We start from the raw sequence: 23,130 nt of genomic DNA, 5'->3' as shown, positions 1-23,130 counted from the left end.
GTGTGGTTTAAACTAACCCCCTCTTGTATGGAATTTTATTTGCTGCAAATAAAATCTTATATGGGAACTCTTATGTGGGTGGAACCATCTGTTCTTTTTCATTGTTGACTTTTATTTGATCCAGCAGCCAATCAAGTGGATTTTCGGATGTACGTGTCTTTTATTTGGTTTTCTTTGAAAACTGCAACAAACTGAGCTTCCAAATGAGGCATGTTCATTGAGACATGTTTATTTGGTGAATTTGTATCCTGTTTATCCTTTTTGAACTGACCATTTTTTAAATATATTTCGCAATACTTTTTTTTGTGGGTGTTTAGTACTAACCACTAACCATAAAACCTAACTCTGTTTCTTTGCGTGCGGTGCTTATTTGCTGTTTAGCTAACTAAATTCAGGAAAGTGTAGATGTTCCTTGACCACCTGCATTGCCTGGGGCTGGATATCAAATGATCAACTCCTCCTCAGAACCACAGCCACACTGGATGATATTGACCCAGTTAGTGTTGCTAATTTATGGTTGACTGAAGCATCTAACTGTGTGACAACAGATCTCAGCAAAGCATCTCTCCTGCGTCACTGCAGCCTTCCATCCGCTGATCCAATCTAGAACCAACCTTTTAATCCTCTCTCCATCCATTTGTTTTACGTCTGGTTTTAAATTAATTTCTGGTATTTTTCTAAATAATTTTCATCAGAAATAAAGTCACGTAGACAAACAAATGAACATGGTTAAGTAAAGAAAATAGTGATCAAGAATAGAAAAAATAATAATACAATGAATAGCTTTTAGCCCGTGTTTGTACCAAACGATATCCCCATTCTTTTTTTATTGCAGAATGTTTGATTTGTTTTAAGTTAATCAGCTATTTCAATCCAAAATTCACTGAGGAAAATCAAAGGGAGCTTTGGTCCTCTAGGTTATCATGTCGATTTTGTAATGTTTTACTCTACAAATTGATTTGAGACTTGAATATATGAAATATTAAAGCAGCAGCAATGAACAGCAACTGCTGCTCCTCTGCTTTCTTTGGTTTGATGAATGAACACGCATTTCATAACACTTCCTTTGCCTCTTTACGTGGTCCACACAAACTGATTACATCAGTAATGCCTGATGCTGACACTGGTGACACACACAGCAGCCACCTCTGCCCAGCAACCTCCTGCCCACACAGACACACACTACCCGCCATCCGTCCGACCCACATATCCGTAATCATCCATAATCACGGCTACGTTATCCAGGCTTAAGTGCTTGCACGTTGAGAAATGCAGATTATGAAGCAGAGATATTCCAAGTTGTGTCCCATGTACTGAGCTTCTGTCAAGGGTCACAGAGACAAGCAAGCGCATGCATGCACACACATATACACACTTCCACCGCTGTGCTTTGAGGTGATAAAAGATGGATTTTCAGGAAATAGGGGCATTAACCTCCTCTTTGCTCCTGTTTCTCTCAGATACACACTGGCATTATTTTTTAGTGTAAATCATTTCAATCCATTTTAAATCTGCCTGAGTCAATTTTATTCACAGGAAAATACAGGAAGACAAGAGCCATATTAAAGTATGGCTCAGACATCAGTCCGAGGTGTTGCTGATTTTTCCATGCTGTCATGTTTTAATTTGCAACTCGTGTGACATTTTCTTCAATGTTCAGAGCTGATTATCGTTTCAAATATTCATGTCACGCCATGGTTGAGTAAAGATGAAGCTGCATCCGCCAGCCAGTAAGACCCCATAAAGCAGAAAAGTCCAATTATAAAAGCTACAATTTATATCTTACTCCAGTTTCCAGTCTTTCTTCTCATCTAACTCTTCAGAACAAATTGTCCTATTTCACAAAATTTCAATCTTTTCATTCTGAAAGGAAATAGTTGTAACTGCTGCACTGATTGGGTCTTTAGGGTCTACATGTTTTGCTTCTCACAAACTTGCATGACTCCATATCTCTATTAAAATTTTTGTGCTGCACAGGAAATTAGGCTTAGGTGAATTCTCTGAATTGCTTGCCTGCTTGTCCTTTGTCAACACTTGTAATCCTTAGCAGGTGTAAAAAAAAAAAGTGTATTCTTGTGTGTCTATTCATTTGTATGAAATTCAGGGGGTCACACACATGATTACTGTGCCACAATTAGTCCTTGGTTAATCTTTTGGACTTAAAAACTTCTATGATCAGACACGTGTCAGTCCTTGTTTCTACTGATCTGACTCTTTTTAAATGGGAGTTTCAGCCAAATTGAGGTTTATTGTGTGGATCGATGCAAAGTTTTGCTCCACTTCAAAGTGCCTCAGCTCTATTCACAGCAGCTCTATTATTCCTTTGATCTATTCTTACTGACAGGTATGCCTACACACTCCAGCATCAAATAACATCACATACCATTTCTTTGACAATCCTTTGGCCAGAATGCTTGGCTGACAGCTCACCGTATCTTCCCTCCGCACTCTCACATCTTATTCTTCCACCTCTTGATTTAAATGAGACCTCTTGTGTGTTGTCTTTACGTACACCAAAGACTAAACACCACACCAGAACACGTTTTACACTTGACATCTTTTATTAGGAATACTGTGTTTTTATTTGATTTTTAATATTTTTTTTGTGTGTATATATATATATATATATATCTGAATGCAAGCTTTTAAGCAAAACTATGTAACTTCTGAAAGACAAAATTAAACATTCCTAATGAATGAGACATTGAATTTCAAAGCATTAAAGCTACAGAAACTCACCAAAACCTTTTTTACTTGTTTAACCATCTTTTAATTTTACAATTTCTCTCCACACAGGGGTCTTCTAGAAGTTTTACAGCTGGACTTTGCACCAAAAGATGTTTCAGAGCAGGTTGACAGTCAGTCCATCTCCTGGCGTCTGGAGTTGCCAGGGAATATCAAGGATGTGGGATATGTACGGATCTACACCACCCAGAAAGACTTTGTGGGACTGGCCCCTCTGGTCATGGTGAGAACTATACCTTTATCCAAGGGATATATATTCAAGGCAGGGAAAACTGAGGAAGTATCTCAGAAAACTTCCCAATGCTCCAGATAAAAAGGAAATTCCATTTAGATGACAGATTAAAAAGTAATGCAATCTGTTGAGAGCACGATTATCGTTTACATTTTTTTCTTGAATCTGTTCTATTGGTCACCCTTTGCGTCTATGTGTGGGTCTACAGATAACAATGCAAAGAGAAGAATCAAAAATGCTTGTGATTTAATCTTGTTACAATGGATGCTCAAAATGTTTGCAAAACTTTGTATCTCCACCCCACCTCCATCTTGGAACTACTGAACTAACTTAACTGGTATTTTTTTAAATTGCATTTAATTTATTTAAAACCATTTACGATTCTGTTTACCCTCCACAAATGGAGAGCAGTATGGAGCTATACTATGATAGTTGTTCCCAGAGTCTTCATTCAACCACAGAGGAACACAGCAGTGGTATTAAGCAAGCTGCTATGCAAGAGCTGCAGTGCCTTCTTAAATAATGACTTGCTCATTTGAATACTGTAAGTACAGCTTCTTCTTTAAACACACAAAAAAAATCTGAAAATCATAATATCTTGCAACTTAGGATTTGTAGAAGCAGAGTCCATGTGCAGGCAAAAATTTGTAACTCTACAGAGCAGTTCTGTAACAGAGCAGTCTTGGCTGTCGAGAATAGTGCCACATATTTTGGGGTTACATGCACAGACATTATGCGGTCTTTTTTTTACTGTTCTCTGAAAGTGTCAAAAGTCTGTCATCAGCAGCCTCATTAAGTAAATGTACGCTCAAAGTTCTGCTCACTCAGTAATTAGGATTTCAAGTAGTAAATGATATTGTACTTTAATGACAAGAAAATGGCAGAAATTATTTGGAGAGAAATGCAGAGAAAAAAATCTAGTTTCAAGAGGAACTGTCAGCAAGTCACCTTTTGTCACCAAGCTTTTCTGTTTATTTTTTTTTTATCTTCTATCCTACATTATCATAGACACTTCACTCGGACAATAAGTGTAAATCATGGTGCTAATTCCCTGCTGCTTTGAGTACTTGTCTTGGATTATTTGTGGCAAAATTTTAGAAATTGCAGTTGGATTCATAGCTGTCCTTAACAGGACATTCACAAGTCTATTTCACGGTGCAATAGTCAACATAAATCAAATGGCCACCTGGGAGAACATGTGTTTCACCTCATGATTACACCTCATGATTACAAGATTCAGTTGAGGAGAGTAGCTTCTTTTTCTTGTATTGCATTTATAGGTCACCACCACTGCAATAGAGAGCTGAACTCTTGTTGAAAAGTTACATTCATTACAGGACTATTGAAATGGCTGCCAGCAACAAGGTTGTGTGTTTGATACTCTGACCTTTCTGCAACATAGTTGCAGTCTCATTTACCTGTACAATAACCCTTTTAGAAAATGTATGAATGAACAAACAACATAAGCTTTTCTGCTGAGTGTAAATCAAGCACTGTTTTTAGTAAAGAGGAACATTTCAAATGGAACCTAACTACTTGAGCTTAACTCGATCACTGCCAACCAGATTACTGCAGAGCTTGCAGAAACATGGCATGTGAAGTTTTCTCAGTGCGATACTGGCATCTCTATAGAGTGCTGTGATTGCTTCCTGATTTTCTGTTACCCCTGATCCAGTGGCTTATGTTTGGGTCAGTGTTGCTTTCTGAACTAGAGCATGTCCTTCTGGAATTGCGGTCAGCAGCTGTCAAGCCGACAGAGTTCAAAATGTGACGCTGCCAGAGAACATCTGCCGAGCACCGACCGGTACTTTGGTGCGAGGATGAAGGACAAAAAGAAACAACAACAACCTAAAAACAAGTAACTCCTTTCAGTCAAAGCTTCGCACACACACTCTCACTACTGTACCTTTAAAACGACATTTTATAGAAATCATGGAAATGGGGAAAAGCTGTAAGTCAATGCTGAATGTGTAGTTAAAGTGGAGCATTCAAGCTCCAAGTTACAGCATGTGTACGCTGCTGCTCAGCTTTGACAAAGATGTGCAATGATGCTGGAATGATGGGCTGGAAGATTGGAAACATAATCAGGTGTACTGTAGGTGCAAGTGTGACCAATACCGCCGCTCTAAACCAAACGCATGGAGGATATTTTCATTTCAAGTATGTTTGTGGGTGCCAGACCTACATTTTATTTATAAATATTTTATTTTCAGTTTTTAGCACATCTGTCCACTTTATATGCGAGTGTTGTTTCAGTAAGTAATTCAAATTTGTCAGCCTGTATTTTAATCAGTGTTAGTTTTGCAAACACTTCATTTTTTGCCTGATATGCATAAATCGTGATGATGTTTGGTGGTGATGTGAGGGTGTTTTGAATAGTTTGGTCTATTAGTCCTCTCTCACCCATCTGCTTCTCATCCTTACTTGTGTAGCCAAGACAAAAATTTTTTAAAAAAACAACAACAAACAAGCAAAAAAAAGAAAGCAACTAAGACAGGCAAAAAAGCTTTATTTTTGAAGTCACACCTTGAACAAATGTACACTAATTTGCAATGTTCTGTTAACACATTAATTAGCATTTTAATTAGAGCCTTCCTATCTTACTTCAATGATATGAGAAGGACAAAAGTCACTGAGGACAATTATTATTGTCATTTATTCTTTTAGTTTTGAGATGTCAGGGTTCTTTTGGTTCCCTACGATGAATTCTTTCAGAAGTATGGAAAGTTCCCAAAATCCCAACACACATGCGCATTTGTCTATTGACCATTTTTGGAAATTAGTTAATAACTAATTACATAGGACTAATTTTGGTGATAAAGGTCATTGTCCTAATATAAGCAAATGCATGTGGAAGTTTCATGGAGACATTTAGTAAGTCCAATTTTAACCCATAAATAAGGTATAAAAGTTTAGAGAACAATTCGTATCATGTCTTCAAAAGATATTTTCTTAATATGACTTTTTCCTCATGTTCTTGGCAGAAGCTATCAACTTCAATAGCACTGATATACATATAACTTCCAATTTAATTTCTACTTGGTGGTTAGCACTGTCGAGTCATAGCGAGAAGGTTCAAACATTGGCTGATGTGGGGAGTTCCCATATTCTTCCTTGTGTCTGATGGGGTTTTCTCCAGGTGCGCATGCTTTTTCCAATAGTCAACAAAACATGCGCATTACGTTAACTGGAGATTCTAAATGTGTGTGAGTGTATGTGGTTGTCTCTGTGTTTGATCTGTGATGCACTGGCAGTCTGTCAATGGTGTGTGCCCTGCCTCTTGCTCCGTGGCAGCTGCAATAGTCTCTAGCTCCATCTCATTGTGAACAGGAGCTCAGATGGTTAAGTGGTTGTCCTCCAAAAGGGAGATCAATGAGTCGATCCTCAGCCAGACATGACACTAAACCTTCCAATTACCTCTGATATCCTCATTGTGATTGTAGAGTCAAAAGCGTTCATATTTCATGTGAATAACACAATGAAAAGAGGTGTTTGGTTCCCAGATAAAAGGGGCTATATTAGCATGAAAATTTAAGATGATATAACTGACATAGGATGTATGAGTTTATGAGGGTTTATTTCTGGCTTTTGACAGCAGGTCTCATCCTTCATGTCATATATCCACACCTTCACAGATGCAACCAGTTAAAAAAATGAAGACTGAAATATTTTGTATTGCTTCTGAAAAGGCAGGGTGAATACAGAGGTACGTAACAGCCAATATTCATCAATCAAACAACGCCAATCCCAGCCAATGATCTCCAAACTTTCCTCAAAAAATAAGAACACTCCTATAAAGTAAATTTTGACCAAAACAGCCCAAAGTTTCTTTATATGATTGTACACAACAGCAAATGAAAATGTGTCTCTTTGGCAACTAATTGGCTCTTTGCGTGTGTTTATCTCTACCCAGACCACAGATATCTTGAATACTGCCGTGCTGACTGGTAAAATGGTTACAGTCCCTGTGAAAACTCTTGCTGTTGAAGACAATGGTTCACTCACCGATGTGACAAACTACACCAGTTGCCGGTCTACAGATGAAGATGTAGTCAAGGTAAGTCTTGAAAGCAAAAGGCTTGATCAGCCAGGATTGATATATGCTAGCCCTCCATTAAAATAATAAAAATGTACTCTCAGAATGTGTTTTGAATGAAATAGAAGCAGTTTTTATACCACATGGAAAATCGAAGCAGTCGTGTTGCTGTTTTGATTACAGTTTGAATACAATTCAGAACTAATTAATACACACTTACTTCTATAACTCCAGTGATTAATCTCATTCATTGCGATGTATGCCTCTATCACATCCTCTGTTAGGCCATCGTACGCAGCAGGTTCACCTCTGGGTGTGTGACTGTGTCAAAGCATTGTGTATTAAAGCTACATCTCACAATGTGGCATTAGACCCTGAGCAGTTGATCTCAGCACTCAGTTTGCATAATAAGCACAATAATATGACCTTTGTGCAATGAATCCATGTGACATGGACAATAGTTATAGCAGCAAAAGACAGTGGAGAGAAGAGAACCAGAGAAGATGGACAAGATTTCTATTTGTTTCCATATGACAGCACACCAACAACTGGCTTTCTAAGCTGTGTGTTGCTTAAGAGAGTGACAAAAGAGCCAAAGAGAAGTAGACTGTGTTTGTAATGATTTTCTGTATCAGTAGAGGAACTTAATCCAGTTATTATTGTGGCTCTGAATGGCCTCTTATGCTCCCTGTGGTCACTGACCTCTATTAGAGTAATGCCACAAACAGATAAAGTTAAAGCTTAAAGCCACAGACTCAGTGTTTAGGTTGAATTTGTATAAGGGATTCATTCATATGCAGTTCAGAGCCTTTTGGATTTAGGAACATGCTTTAGGAACATGCTAGCATAAGACATAAAATTTAAATACTGAGATATGCTTGCAGGTTTGATTTGTTTTGAAGAAGCTTTTATTGGTGGATAAAAACATCACATACACATCATAATGTAGTACATAAAAAAGAGGGACACTAATATAGTGTACGCTGTGATCAGCTGCACAAATAAAATCACTGAAAGTCGAATTGAATAGCACTGTTAAACTGGGGAAGGTGGCCTTGAATATGTGTTCTTCTTGTCGTGAGTCCTTTGACTAGAGAACCAAAATGCAGGAACACAGCTAGATGAAGAACAAAAAGACTTCTGTGAGCCTATGAACTGCAAAAGTTCAAAGTGCTGCAAGTACACTAAAACAGGTATAAAAAAAAAATCTAACTAATGGAACACAATAAGACAGGTGAAAGAATGATCAGCAAATATAAAAGAAAACTGGGCAGTATATATATATATATATATATATATATACACATCTGAAATATGTTTGAGCATAATAATAAGTCATCAGTGCTAAGGTTGTGGACTTCTGCTTTAAATATCCAGAGCACCGCCTATATCCCCAGAAAGGTGAGGTCAGACTGTGTTCTGTGTAGACTAGAACAATATCACCAGATTTGGTGGAACCCAGAGCTAGCACACAGGCAAATGATAGGAACTTCTGGAACTAGCGCTGGCTAGCTGCACCAGCTCTCAGGGTGAATGAGCACCTCCAAAGCAACATATCCTTATGGCTCTGGAGATCCAGGGTTGTTCACCCAGCTTTATGTGTTATGTTTTCCAGGGAAAGAGATGGTCCAACAGGGACAGTCCTATGCTCTGGGCCACATTCTTCTTTGACAACCAAACAATGTTCAGACCTCATATGCTGCTTCATGGAAGCAATAATTTCACAAAGCAGAAAATGTTGTCAGGGCAATGTGCCCGATCACATGCAAGAGATGTTCAGGAAAAATCCCGAGATGTCAGACTTAGTGGGCAACTCTGAGATGTCTCACCTCTCAGCTTACAGGAATTTAAATACCTGTAGCCGAGTAACACAGGACTCCTTAAAACAATCTGTTATCCATATGCTCCAACACGTCGCCAAGTTTAGCCAAAACGGCCTACACAGTATGAGGCAGGTGGTTTTAATTTTGTAATTGAAAGCTGTGTATGATACATATATTTGCATGTATGTATATATGGTAGAATGTTATTCTGCAGTTTATGTTTTCAATGTTACAAGATTAGGCTATATTTGGCTACACCAGAGCCAAAGTAGCACATTCTCAGACTATTTCCATCTTAACCAGTTTGGCCAATTTCCATTATTTCTCTCAGTGAAGGTGAGTTTGACGACTATCATATCAGTCACTCTTACTCAAACAAGTTAGTACCTTGTCAATTTATTCAGCTCTGCTTATGTTATATCAGAAATAATTACTTAAAAAAGTTGCAGCAGTAAAACTATATATCAGTCTATGAAGTTTGAATTTTTGCAGTGAATCTGTAGTTCACATTTGTGGCCAACTGGTTCTGGGGCCATCAGGAGGGAATGACAATCAGGTGCTGACAACGAGGTCTGTGGGTGCGTCTCTGTGTGCTGCACTTTGTGAAAAAAAAAAAGAGCCACACAAGCCAGACACACTCTGCCTCTGGTAGAACGATGTAGTTGAACTGGAAACAGAAAAAAATGTGCCACAGACAGAAGTCTTATATCAGAGACAGGAAACCATCAATGGAGCAATAATAAACAGGAAATGCATTTTCCTAGTTACTCCAGTACTGATGGCAGAACCAATGAATTTGGAGTTTATCGTTAATGATGCTTTTAATGATTTTTGCCCCAGGCTTTGTTAAATACAGTGCCAGGTTTTCTGTACCAATTCTACTATCAATTTCTCAGCGGCATATTTTTTGTAATCCACCAACGCAAATGAAACCACTTCTTATGTAAGTTTTGATTTTCAACATCCATTTCCAATCCATCTTTTAGATTTTTAAGTGCAGTTTTCCTGCTACTCTGCTTCATGCAGTGATTGATCTCCATTCATCAATAAGCAGATGCTGCTAATCTGCTATAATTATATATATTACCGCCTCCACCTCAAGCAAAACATATAACTAAATTAGACAAAATGCTCCTCACAAATGAGTTAGAGGTTTTTTTTAATTATTGTTTACTGTGTGTTTGTTTCATATCTATGTATTTTATCTCCTCTTCTAGCTTATACCCTGGAAAAACAAGTCTGCCTAAATTTTAAACTTTAGACTTTGTAATATGTTTTGTATTAACTATGTAACTTTGACAATAAGCTAAATGCGATGTGTATGGACAACACATTCCAAACACGTTTCATCCATCCGTTACGAAATCGGGCAGCTGTGATGCCAAGCATATCTAATTGACTGAAACGTGCATAGCCACTGGTTAATGATATTTCATGATGGTACATTTTCATTTCTATAACATGCACATGAAAAAGGGAATTGCAGGAAGTATGTTTTTTGAAGACTCTGAATATACTGCATAGTTGCATTGAAGAGCTGCCCAAGACATCAGAGACTGGTGTGGACCTGTCACTGTGATGGGAAACGGTCTTTCGATAGTGGCTACTGTTTAATATATATTTCCACAGATGTTCAACTTGAATTTTCTTATAAGCTATTCCCTCCTTCTGCTTTTTTTCGTTGTTTTTTTCCCTTCCCCTTCCACCTCCATCTCTCCAGTGCTACACTCTATTCTCCAGTCTAGTGCTCTCCAATTACCCCAGTGGAACCACTGGTTTGTTAAGATAAGTGAGGCAGCTGTAGAGATAGGCCTCCAATCTGGAATAAAACACACCAATGGCTGTGTCTCACCTCATTGCTTTCGCTGGTGGGGATTACAATGCTTCCACCTACATGAAAAGAAACACACTGAGATCCCTGGCCAGACCGTAAAAGTTGTTTTTGCAAACGAAACAAACAACACTCTAGCACTAAATTTAGTCAAGTGCATCCTATGAATTTTTTTTTACTTCACTTTACTTAATATTAAGGTGTTTTTGTTTCTCTCTTTTTTCAAATCATCTTTCTAGGTGTCAGAGCGCTGCAACTATGTTTACGTGAATGGAAAGGAGACAAATGGAAAAAGCAGGGTGATGCTCAACTTTACTTATGGTTTCCTGAGTGCGCAGCTGGAGATGAGTGTATGGATGCCTCGCCTGCCCCTGCTCATCGATGTAGCCGACCCAGAGCTGAGCCAGATCAAAGGATGGAGGGTCCCTGTTACTACTGGCAACAGAAAGTAAGACCTGACCAGCTGTAGTGTACAGTATCTGTTGTAGTTTGAGGTTCTGTTACTTTGATAATGAAGATGCCACTTGAGATATAATACTACGAATGGTTTAAACTGTTCTATTAGATTTAGAAAACAGCAGTTAATATATTGTCATTGAGGCCTATACTAGAAAACCAAAATTGGTTAATTACTTCGTCAAGTCTTCAGAATTTCACACTATATTTACCAGCTGAATGTAAAGCTAATTTAAGCTACACAAACTTTGATCCTCTAGGTTAATAAATCAATTTTTGTTCACACTGTGGAAGAACGATCATTGATCAACTTCGTAACCTGTTTTATTAGTAAGTGGTGGTGCTGTACTTGTTTGCATTATACTGGGAGGTGTGTGTTTGGTTAGTCTTTCTGCATATTTGAAAAAGAAAATACTTAATGCGGTGTGAAATGGTAACTGTAAAAATAAGGTGTTAAACCCACACATATACAAATACACCAAACATTTTGTAGTCTTGTTCATAGTTTGGATGAATAAATAACACCTGTCACATGGAAAAATTATCAGTTCTCACTCAGACAGCTCCTATTTGTTAGCATTTCTGTGTTTTTCTTATCAACAGGTCAACCAGTATACTGGATTAATGTCATGAAGCAGTGTATTAAAAACAACCTGACCATAATTATAACCAAGTGCAACCCCAAATCAGAAAATGTGGGATGTAATGGAGAATGCAAAGATATTAAATAATAATATATATAATATAGATAAGAAAATAACAGTGAGGTAATTCCTATATTATATAATTGGTATTTCATCAGCTACATTTTATTTGTTATTATAAATTATTCTTTTGCATTTTAAGCTGGTAACACTTGCCAAAGAAAAGCTTCACCACTTTGTGATGTTGCCATCCTTTCTTACAACACACAGAAATACTTTCAGGCATTGAGGATACCAAGTAACAAGTGCAAAGACTTGGCCTTTTATGCACTGGACAAACTAATTAAATATCATTTTTGGCCACAGTAACTGTACACTTGTTTGGTGCAGAAGCTCATAACAGCTTTGAAACTAGTGGTAGAAATGTTATGATTTGGGGTAGCTTTGCTGCCTCAGGGACAGGGATGATTGCAGTCAGGGATTCAACTATGATTCCTCTTGAAGTTCATTGAAAGAGTAAGTGTCATGTTGTTAAACTATGTCACACTTATCTACACTGTTTCAAAGAGGATTGAATCTCCAAATATTTAAAAACTGTCCAAATGATTTTCATGCGGTACTCTTACTTTGTCACATGACTGTATGTAGTAGATCTTTGTTTGGTTCATTAGGGGATAGGCAAGTGTAGAGGCAACACAGTTGCCCTTGAGATAAAAGTTAGTGGGGGTTCACTCAATATGTACAGTGAAGTCATTATTTTTACAATCAATACTAACTGAGGATGGGTGTCTGACGGACTGTCGTTACCCCAAAACTCAATACCCAGCTGCAGATACAAGCAGACTGTAGGTCAGATTTCCAGGGGTCCAATTTCTGTAGTACTGTAACTGTATTTTGAGAGAAGAACTGAATTTTCTCTAACGTTAGACATATTGTGTATAAAAATATGTGACACAAGAAAGGAAAGAATTTATGTTTAATTCAATTTAGTTTGCTCAAAATACTCATGAACAGTTTCCAAGTTGTTATGTGAACCGTTAGTTGAACTAAATGATGACAAGTTTCAGAAGAAAGTTTTAATATAAATTCAAACAAACTCCAGCAAATTTTCACATTTTGTGTAATGAAAATGTGTTTATTGATGCTGATTAGCAACCTGGCAAAATCTAAAAAAGTTCTTATGAAACAGTGGAAGAACCAAAAAAAATTATAATTTGATATAGACATAATAGAAATCAACATGTTTAAGTTAGGATTGATTTAAAATGACAAAATAAAAATACTGTTGCTGTGGAGGACAATTTAAATTGCCCTAAAGACAAATAGAAAAAAATTGAAAATGAAAATGAACAGGTAGAACCTGAAATAAGAAGTGTTTATTCTCTGCAGGTGGAAAGCTGTTACAATAATGGTAATCTTCAGGAATTATACAACAGGAATCAGCAAAAAGTTACTTTGGTGTCTGATGTTGAGTCACGCTGATTAATTCAAGCAGCATTCCCATCACATGTTAAGCTATGACCTTAGGCTGTATAATAATGATGTTTATTTGAACTGTAACTCTTGACGGGAGCTTTCTGCCTGCAGTGTAAAAACATTTCCACCAGCCCTCCGGCACACCTGAAGTGCACTGTGTGGGAGACCAGCTGTGCTTATGATAATTATATGATCATTGCCGTGGGGTTCACAGCTTAACCTCTATCACCCACAAACAAACCACTCAGCCGTGGGATATTGGTTACTTTAACTTAAATTCATTTAGAGGAAAAGGGCAACCCATGAGTATGCCTCTGTAGCAGCAATAATAACGCTGCAGGTTTTTACCATTTTTCTTCCAGGAGTTTACAGATGAACTGCCTGTTTTTGATGTGTTGTTCTCTGGAAAATATCAGAACCAGTAGGAGATAGCCAGCCAACCTGGCTGTGCTATGCAAGAAAAACACAGTGGTTGCTGAGGACTTGGAGTGATTGCGTGGCAACACATGAAGTGTGTCTACTTCTTCCAGTCTTTGTTCATAAAAAACAGTCTTAAAGTAAAAGAACGTATATCAATGTTATCTAGCTCCTAGCAAAAAGTATGTGAGTAATCGTGTTTTAATTTCTTTGTGTGCCAGGTCTTCATGGGACAGTGAAGAAGAGGAGGAGATGAGGAAGGGCAGGGGCTGCATGCTGCAGTACCAGCACTCCACACTGAGAGTGCTCACACCCTTTGTGGCCAAGGCTGACGCTGAACTGCTGCCAGACCTGCTTACAGGGGGAGAGCCTGTCGAGTACTTTCTTGGTTCTGACTGGAAGGTAAAAACATGCTTCTGTTCCCAAATGAAATTCATGTACTGCTGCTTGCCGGCAGGATTGACGAGGTTTGCCATCTCCATTCTTAAGGCTCAAGCTGTAATAATCGAAATATGCAGTTTAATGTGTTTTAATTACACTGAAACCATAATAATCCGGCAGCCGCATTACAGGCTGATGATCTTACGGTGTGTGATATTGCCAAGTATTAAGTACAACTTAATTAACTTTTTTTTCTCTTGATTAAAAGGTGGATGTGACCAATCTTGTGCGCTATTCTCTGAAAGTAGAAAATCCTGATATAGCCAGAGTGCTGGATGGGATGGTACTCCAAGGACGAGCGGTGGGCACCACCACTGTGCAGGTGAGTCATGAGCTGCATCTCTGTGTGTGTTTGTGTGTGGTTTTCGCAGTATAAATCTATATTTATCTGCAGTTTGTTAGATGAGAATTAACTGCTTGCAGGTGTTGTCCCCTGTGACGTCATCGGTGCTGGCTGAGAGGAGCATCAGGGTGCTGGATGACAAAGTGAGTGTGACAGAGCTGGGGGTATACTTGGTTTCTGGCCTGTCTCTGTCCCTTCAACTCAGTCCAGGGAGCAACAGGGCTGTCGTTGCCACGGCAACCACACGGGAGGTGATCACGCAGCTCAAACAGGTGAGTAACTGGAACATTATGACACACAAAGCATAAAAGTGTGAGGCACAGCTCAGATGTGAATATGGTACTTGTCTCTTCCCATGCCTGCTAGTTTTACAATTACTGTTCTCAATTTTAGATGCACTACATATCTCATGAAGGACAATTGACTTTGGTTCAGACACAAATTTATTGATGTGAAGATGAGATGATGAATCTCACATTTTTGTCAGTTTAGCATTTGATGAAAAACAACACCCCGGTTCTTTAAACCACTAAGTCTACACCTCCTCTTTATGACCCACTTCTGTGGAAACTTGACTACCATGGGAATATCTGTCACTGTCTTCCCCAAAGACAGGGCTTTTTGAGAGATTTTACCCATTTACCTAGATTTTACTACATGTGACTCTTTGTCCTGCAGTCCAGAGTGAGCAAACTTCCAGATTTTCTCCCAGAATAAACCACATCATTCAGCTGAAATGCATCCCAGATAACACATTGTTCGGCCTCTCCTGAGATAAAGAGCTATGCGAGTTCTTACTATTGCTTTGAGGTTTCCATTTTTTGTTAATTTTTAGTTAATTTCTTTGGTTTGTTTTTTTTTAGCAATGAGATTCAGCTGATGTGCAATACTTAGTGGTTTTCTAAGGTCGCATTTTACAAGTAAGCCACAAGCATTCCTCCACTGATATCTTCCATCTTTTTAATACTTATCAGCCATGAAAGTCTCAATGGGGTGCATGCATTATAAAGCCACGGCACAGGTAACATTAGCATGTTCACAGACCTGGAATGTAAATACAACATGTTTGCTTAATGTTTGCATGTTTGCCATAATTGAAAAATTTTGCTAAAGTTGCAAAAGTTGTCCTACTCCTTCATTTGAAATCAGTCCCTGCACATATGCCTTAGGACTACATTTTTGTGCATAGAACGAGCTTGTAATAATGCCATAGTTCACATGAGACAACAGAAATGGTCAAAGATTTAGTTATTTATTTTGTAAAATAGATTTAATTGTTATTTTACACACCTGCTTGGCCAAAATAGCTGTACATAACTATGTTCAGTTTAACATAGCAAGCAAGAAATCGAGATTCTGAAAAGAAAGGAGAAATAATTGAGGTGGCTGAAGGAAATTCCATGCATAGAAGCTTTTTTTGTTTGTAGAAGGCAGGGGAGAAAAGCGGCATCTAGACAATAGGTGAATTTGGTTTCTTTTGAAGGAAATTGAGAGTTATTTAATTATCCTTCTGAGTCCTATCTTGCAGTTCTGGTCATCTGCAATGAAAAAGCTGGAATACAAGTCTGTCACATATCAGTGTGAAAGCAGTGCAGCACCTCATGGTTTTGAAGGACCAAAATCAGAGAGAAAGATTGTGTTTCCACTAACGGTTCGATTGTTTTTTGCATTAGATGCCGAATTGAGACACAAACAAATTAAAGAAATGAAAGATTTCTCCATGGAAAATACACAGTGTTATTATCGTATCCTCTTTTATTTTATAACAATGCTATAATATCCTTCAACTTTACAGAAAAGGATTTGAACTTTAACAATTCACCTGCAGAGCAGGTTGACTCAACAAAGACCTTAGGGGTGTTGTGATATTTGTGCTATGTCTTTGCTTCTCTGAATGTGAGCTCATTATGTACAAAGCCCAGTCTGTCATGTGCAGTTGCCATGCTGTGTGAGAGAACAAGACGAGGCAGACAGAGTGCACAGATGATCATTTTAAAAGTTCACGCACAAATTTAACCACGGCAGCTTGCCCATTTTAAAGCAGCACCCTGTTGTGGGCACGGAGCAGCAATTAGGTGGTCAATAGCTGCTGGACAACAGCTCACTTTACCTCCGGCGCAACGCTAGTGCTGCTCTGCCCATGTCAATAACAAAATGTTCGAATCATGCCAGTGCAGATGACCAGCCAATTTTGTCTGTGATGGCAAGCTGTTAATGTTCTGCTCGGGGCGATATATAATTTGTATTCAAATGCAAAATATAGGTTAGGTCTTTGGCGACCGAGTGGCTCATATTAGCCACAGGAAATGGGTCATTGTGTATTAATGTGATTGGACTGGCTAATTGTGTTCTGAATGTGACCCTTGTTTCTTTTTTGTTCTTTTCTGATTGACTTTTAGTAAAGTCTTTAAATATTTTCATAGTATTTGTAATGTATGAAATATTGACAAAACAAAGTTCATTGATTTAAATGTGTTACTTAATACTATGCACAATGAAGAGATTAATAGAAGCAATACAGTGTTGATAGCAGTCATGGGAATTTAGCCCCCGGTGAAGGCAAGGGGAGAATATTGATTAGTTGCATGTTGTCTGACCTGCTTTTTTACTCATGAACTCTGTATTATGCTGTTATCACATCTCTTTCCTTCTCTCTTTCTCTCTTTCTTTCACAGGAAGCAGTAGTCAGTTGCTGGGTTCAGTTTAGCGATGGTGCGGTCGCTCCACTCGAGTTGTTTGACCGCAGTATCTACTCCCTAACGGTCTCTATCCCAGATGAGAGGGTGGCCACAGTTCGCCGCACTCCACAGTCCACATTTGTAGTTGCGCAAGGTGAAGGTGAGGGCCGGGGAAAGTTAGTGAGGGTCGAGCTGAGGATCTGTGAGGAATGCCAGAAGTCTAAGAGGAAAAGTAAGTTGGCTGTGGGCGCAGGACTTCTGAAGACTAACTTCCAGAGTGGCAGAGTTGCTGACAGAAACAAAAATATGGATGGCAATACATCAGAAGTGGTGGATGAACTTAAAACAATAGTGTCATCACAGAGTGCTGCCACAGTCTTGGATAAAAGGCTGCTCAGAAGCACAGTACTCGACCAGCAGTCCATTGTAGCAGAGGCTACAACTTCTACACCTTCTTCAACTAGACATGTGCAGCCACATGTTGTGAAAATTGGAACAGCCAAAGAAATAAGAGGGACCACCTTTAGCGTCATTAGTATGGCAAACCCTACAGCTATGATCAAACCAGACTTAAATAAACAGGTGAACTCTGCCAAACCAACAATGAGTGTTGCCATTGAAGGAGATGGGCAAAAGAAAAGTTATGGAAACATGCTTGACAACTCCAATTTGCCCCCTAACAATGACATCCCTAAAGCAGAAACACCCAAGAAGGAACCTCCTAAATCTAAAACACCCAAAGTAATTGAGAGTGACCTCATTAGGACATTCAAATCCTTGTCAGACTTGGAAATTGGCATGTATTCCTTGGTAGGGGTTTCATGTGTAGCTATCTTGGCATTTTTGCTAAATTATGCTTCATATAATCACTGTTTTCGGAATCACAAGACCCCCGTACAGACAGGCCCAGCACCCAATGTCGATTCAAAGGATCACAAGCATGACTGGGTGTGGCTGGGGAGTGGTAACCACAGCTCTCCTGCACCAAGTGCCACAGGTGCTCCACCTCAAGCGTCAACGCTAAAACGTGAGCCTCATCGTCCTCTGGAGTCCCATCATTCCATAGATTCCATGGGCCACTGCAGCCTTGAGAGCACTCTGTCCACTGTTAGTGGCACTGCAGTCCCAGAACGGACTGCCACCCTGGGCCGCAGCAGAACCAGCTCCCAGCAACATCATTTTCAAGGAAAAGCAATCAACCCCATGGCAAACCGTTCGGCCACCTTGCTGGCAAGACCACAGCGCAGTGAACCGCTCCATTCTCCCACCAGTAAGAGAAATCAAGTCCAGTTCACCACCTTCACCACACTGGACATCAAGCACTTGAATGCACTGAAGAAGAATGGTGTGGACTTAAATTGGGCCAACCAGCAAACGCAGGAGCAACAGGCCTCCGCTGAATCCAAGGCACCTTTACCTGACATGCCATGGCCTGTAGTGACACCCTTAGGAGAGCCCCAATGAGTTTTTGGGGTGGGCATAGGTGTTTGTATAAGGGATTTAGGGAGAGATGTTTACACAGCAGGCATATTCTGGTCAAGTCAAAGGGGGAACAAATATGGATTTAGATTTTTGATGAAAGAATAATCACAGTTAAGGAAGTATTTACTGAGATAACATTAAGGACATTTTATGAAAAAAGTGTGTGCTCAGTGCAAGTTTGTGAGTACAGTTTGTAATAGTGTACCCGCAATAACCAACAACCAATAACAATAACCAACATAAAGTGATACTGTGTTTATATTTTACAGTTTAAAACTATTTGCTTGCTTTTTATCCTCTGATGCGGAGTTCTTGTTTTTGAAAACCAATTTACAAATCTACAAAATCAATCCTGTAAATATACATATATTTATAATATTTTACCCATTTATACATTTCTAACAGATTCATTTTAATCTCCTTTTTATACATTCTCTTTTCCAGCTTTTTTTGCTTCTCCAGAGAATACCTGACGACTCTTGTGCAATTTGTTAGAGAATATGCAGCACTCTTCAAGTTATTTTGAGCAATCTGTTGCCACAGTTTTCACCAAATGCTTATTCAAATTTAATACATGCAATGCAAATATAGTTTGTGCAGAGTTTGAGATGGACTTTGTTTCTTAAGGTCACCTAGGGCTTTAGGCTTCTCCGGGTGGCCTGCTTGTACAACTTGTTAAACTGTCTACTTTTGGTCTCTTGACACAGTACAATAAATATTCAATGGTAAGATGTGTGAATGAAAAATATGATGCTTTCTGTAAGTAACATTCTCCTACTTTCAAACCAAATGCGATTTCCTATTCACATTCCTATTTCCTATGAGTTTCTATCAATAAAAAAGAAATACAAATATTTGTTATAATTGAAATTTAATTTAATTCAGTCACTGTTTTTAAAACAGTACAGTGATTCCCAGAAAAGCACTGCAAATGGTTTGGATTACAGGCTAAAGCTTTGCCATGAATCAGAGAGATTTAATTATGTTTAATCACTCTTGAATGTGATTTAAGGCTGATGTCATCATCCTGCAAAATGTCATTCTGAGAGCAGTGTATTTGATGTTCCTGCCAATGTTAGGATGCTGTGCTTCTGCACAAAAAAACTCTTACCAAAGTGAGAGAAAGCTCAAGAGTGCTTCTTGTTTTGTGTGTCTTAACTCTGTCCCCTAAGAATTACGGGTATTTTATCTAAGATGGATGCTTGCATATGATAACACATGGCTCATTTTTCTCTTTTTATCAATCCAGCGTTTCTGAGGCGACTGTTCAATTCAAAATTACATTCTGTGAACTGTGGTGAATGAACACTGTCTACAGCTTAAAGAAGCCTAGATAATCTGATGCGATGCACAACAGGAATTTGCTGCTGTGGACATGACAGCACACATTGTCACTTTCTGCAAACAGTACTGGATTTAGAAGCTTGATAAAAGCCATTTTAATAACTTGCTCCCAAATTCCCTTGCTACAGACCTGACATTTTTTGAAAACTTTCCCCTTTCCAGTTGATTCATCTTTCCACCAACGGAGAGTAAACAAACTCATCTTGGGGAGAGGCAGTGATTCAAAGCTGCACCCCCCAACTCTACATTGTAGAGCAAGACAAGACAGAGATCTCCAAATACAAGTTCAGCCACCGTGCTGATTAGGATAAAAAAGCCGCACAGTTAATACAACAATGCTATAACACAGTTTTTCTTGTGCTTTTCAAGTGAAAGGCTGAAGCTTCTAAAGCCATTTTGCTATCAGATTCATCCCTTTATCCCTGTCATGTAAAGTGAACACCAGTTAAAGTTACTGTGAGATAGTTGGCTTTATCACATTTCTGGGAGAGCTCTTTGTTTAATCATACTCAGAGGCGATTGTCTTGAGTGGTGAACTATAAGGTATAATTCCAATTAAATCCAGTTACATTTGGCAACAATCCATTCAGATATACTGAAACTGTTGCCAGGACTACAGTACTTAGAGTGAGGTATTTAAAGCTGCAGTCTGCAACTCTTTTTCAAGCATAATGCCTGGAACTGTCCGGGGATTCTGAAAGTAGTACATTAAATACCCCAATACAAAAAAAAAAAGAGTTCTCTAGGTCCCCTATATGTCCTGCTAGGTCCCTCCAAAGCCAGCAGGTTTGTTTACAAAATTGCAGACCGGACCGGTAAAAGGTAACCAATCAGGTTTACGAGCTGGGCTCTGTTGCCTGTCAATCACAGATTGTGCACGCGCGATACAAGGTAGGCTCGTCCCCACGCTTATTTATCTACACTATTGAACTTCATTACGGGCTTGTCTACTTACTGTGTCTTCCATGATCGCAAATGACTGGTGAGTTGATGAATGAGGAGTCGTGTAGGCGTAGACGTGCACGAGTTCTCATGTGTTTTGAAGGGGCGGGACAGGAAGTTGAATAACTTTTTATTTTTCGGTTAAAAAATAAGCATTTCTTGCATTTTGCGACTACGGAGGTCACCGTTTTCAACTTCAAGCGTTCTGATAGATCATGTAAACTCTTAAAATGCCAAAAAGTAGGACTTTACATATGACAACAACAAATCTTGCAGACTGCAGCTTTAAACTGTAAATAATGCACGAGTATATGAAGAAGAAAGGAGCATAGTCCCTCGGTATCATCACAGCTGGATTTTTAATCTGGAGCATCAGCTTCCCTGTTGACAGATTTAAGGGATTGGGGTCATTGTGTTAGAGGCTTAGTGTGCATTAGTGGAGTGTCTTAGTGGCACAGTCCCGATAATGTGGGCCAAAAGAGACGAGGTCACTTAATTCATAAGTCTGAGTTCAAAACAGGTTGGACTGTGTGATTGCAGGAACATGTGCTGTGGGTGTAAAAAGAAAAGCTCACCTGAGATAACATAATAAAGGAATGTTCTTAACACACACATATTTCATTACTTTTAAATTATTCCAAATAAATTTTTTTAAATTTTATTTATTTATTTTTCTACTTTTACATCAACTCGTTAAATTCTGCAGAAACATGCAGCATTATAGCTACCGTATGTGGATGCACCTTAAAAGATCTTGAGGAAGTGAACGTCTCAAGAGACCCCACTGTTTTGTGACAAATTTTCTGATAAATCTTAAGATAAGTCTAACTGAAAAATGTATGCAGTAAAAATAACGTAAATAATACCGTCAACAATGAAGGTTTGTATAGAATTACTTGTCTCTTATCCCATATGCTCATAATCTCACTGGAAGTACCCACAAATGTTGCTTTAGTTCCAATTCTAGATCAAAGTGGTTGCAACATTGATAAAAACAACTTGGTTTCTTAAATAATAATAATAAAAAAACATTAAAAGAAAGAAAAGTGAAAGAGATAAACTTGATAGAGTTGCTTAATCAATATAATACCATAAAAAATGTTAAGGGGACATACTTTCTATTTTTGTCTCAGATATATAATGTTATCCTTTCAGACGTTCATGTACTATCTGGCCAAAGTGTTGAATAATGAGGTAAAGTAATTCCTGTGAGGCAAAAGCTCAGGATCCAAACAGTTTTGAACTTTATGGTTCCTGAATTTCTGTGTTTCTCCATAAACTGTCATGGTGTGTTAAGGGAGGACCCAGGTGCAGACACGGACGGGAGGCAAATTAAAGTTAAAGGATTTATTTTCAAAAAATATGAACAAAAGGCGCAGCAAAGCTGGAGTGTAAGACGTAGTAAAGGATGAGGATCCGGCGAGGAGCGGTTGAACTAAAAAGACATATATACTGGGGAGGTGATTGCTGGAGTAGGAACTGGTGGCTGATTGGTAATGGGTTGCAGGTGAGAGTGAAGAGAGCAGAGAGAGAGAGAGAGAGAGAGAGAGAGAGAGAGAGAGAGAGAGAGAGAGAGAGAGAGAGAAATTTATCTAACACAAAGAATACACAAGGATTAATCAAACAACTGAATACCAAGAGAAACAGAACTAAAATGAAACAAAGACTGATCTAATAAAGAAAACACAAAGAGCACTTAATAAAAATACCAATAACAAAGTACAAAAACATAACCAAAAAACCCAGATCCTGACATAAACATGACTCCAAACATAATAAGATTTTCACTTAAGTCAGAAAATTAAAGCTTTCCCAATAACTCAAATGACGCAAAAAATTTTAACCTGGTAAATTATATATCTGAGTGGTGAAATAAGTAAAGCTCTTAGATGAGCAGTTCACTCAACCTGTTGCCACTTCCAATTTTGACTTGCTTTTCATCAATATTCTCATGCCTAACCCCAACCACATGCTTTTTACTGACAGTCTTGTCTAATTGAAAAAATGGTGAACAACAGCAGTCCCAAGGGTGGTCTTAAACATCAGTCCCATGCTTGGGAGTCAGTTGAATATCCCTCTCCATGCCTCAGACATCCTTATTAGGCCTGAGTGAGCTGTTTATGTAAGACAATTGTAGGTGATTGGATAAAGCATTCGTATAACAAAGTCAGGTGTAAACTGAACCACATTTCACAAGTCAGGATAGTTTTCATTTTTTTAAAACTTGACTGGACAAAAGA

The 23,130-nt window shown here is 38.6% G+C and overlaps 1 protein-coding gene across 1 annotated transcript in view; it reads left to right on the top strand.

The window, feature by feature from the left end:
• The window catches only part of LOC142372693 (transmembrane protein 132D), a 31,604-nt gene extending 12,862 nt beyond the window's left edge, over positions 1–18,742 (top strand). Inside the window, exons 4-10 of the mRNA XM_075455643.1 lie at positions 2,797–2,968; positions 6,891–7,034; positions 10,907–11,115; positions 13,882–14,062; positions 14,310–14,423; positions 14,525–14,716; positions 17,120–18,742. Coding sequence (XP_075311758.1) covers positions 2,797–2,968; positions 6,891–7,034; positions 10,907–11,115; positions 13,882–14,062; positions 14,310–14,423; positions 14,525–14,716; positions 17,120–18,586 — 2,479 coding nt within the window. The 3' untranslated portion in view covers positions 18,587–18,742. The remainder of the gene's footprint in view (positions 1–2,796; positions 2,969–6,890; positions 7,035–10,906; positions 11,116–13,881; positions 14,063–14,309; positions 14,424–14,524; positions 14,717–17,119) is intronic.
• The last annotated feature ends 4,388 nt before the right edge of the window (positions 18,743–23,130 follow it).

Source organism: Odontesthes bonariensis, chromosome 22, assembly GCF_027942865.1.
Source record: "Odontesthes bonariensis isolate fOdoBon6 chromosome 22, fOdoBon6.hap1, whole genome shotgun sequence".
Classification (NCBI taxonomy): Eukaryota; Metazoa; Chordata; class Actinopteri; order Atheriniformes; family Atherinopsidae; genus Odontesthes; species Odontesthes bonariensis.
Note: the sequence above shows the minus strand (reverse complement) of the source record. Positions and strands in the feature narration are given on the sequence as shown.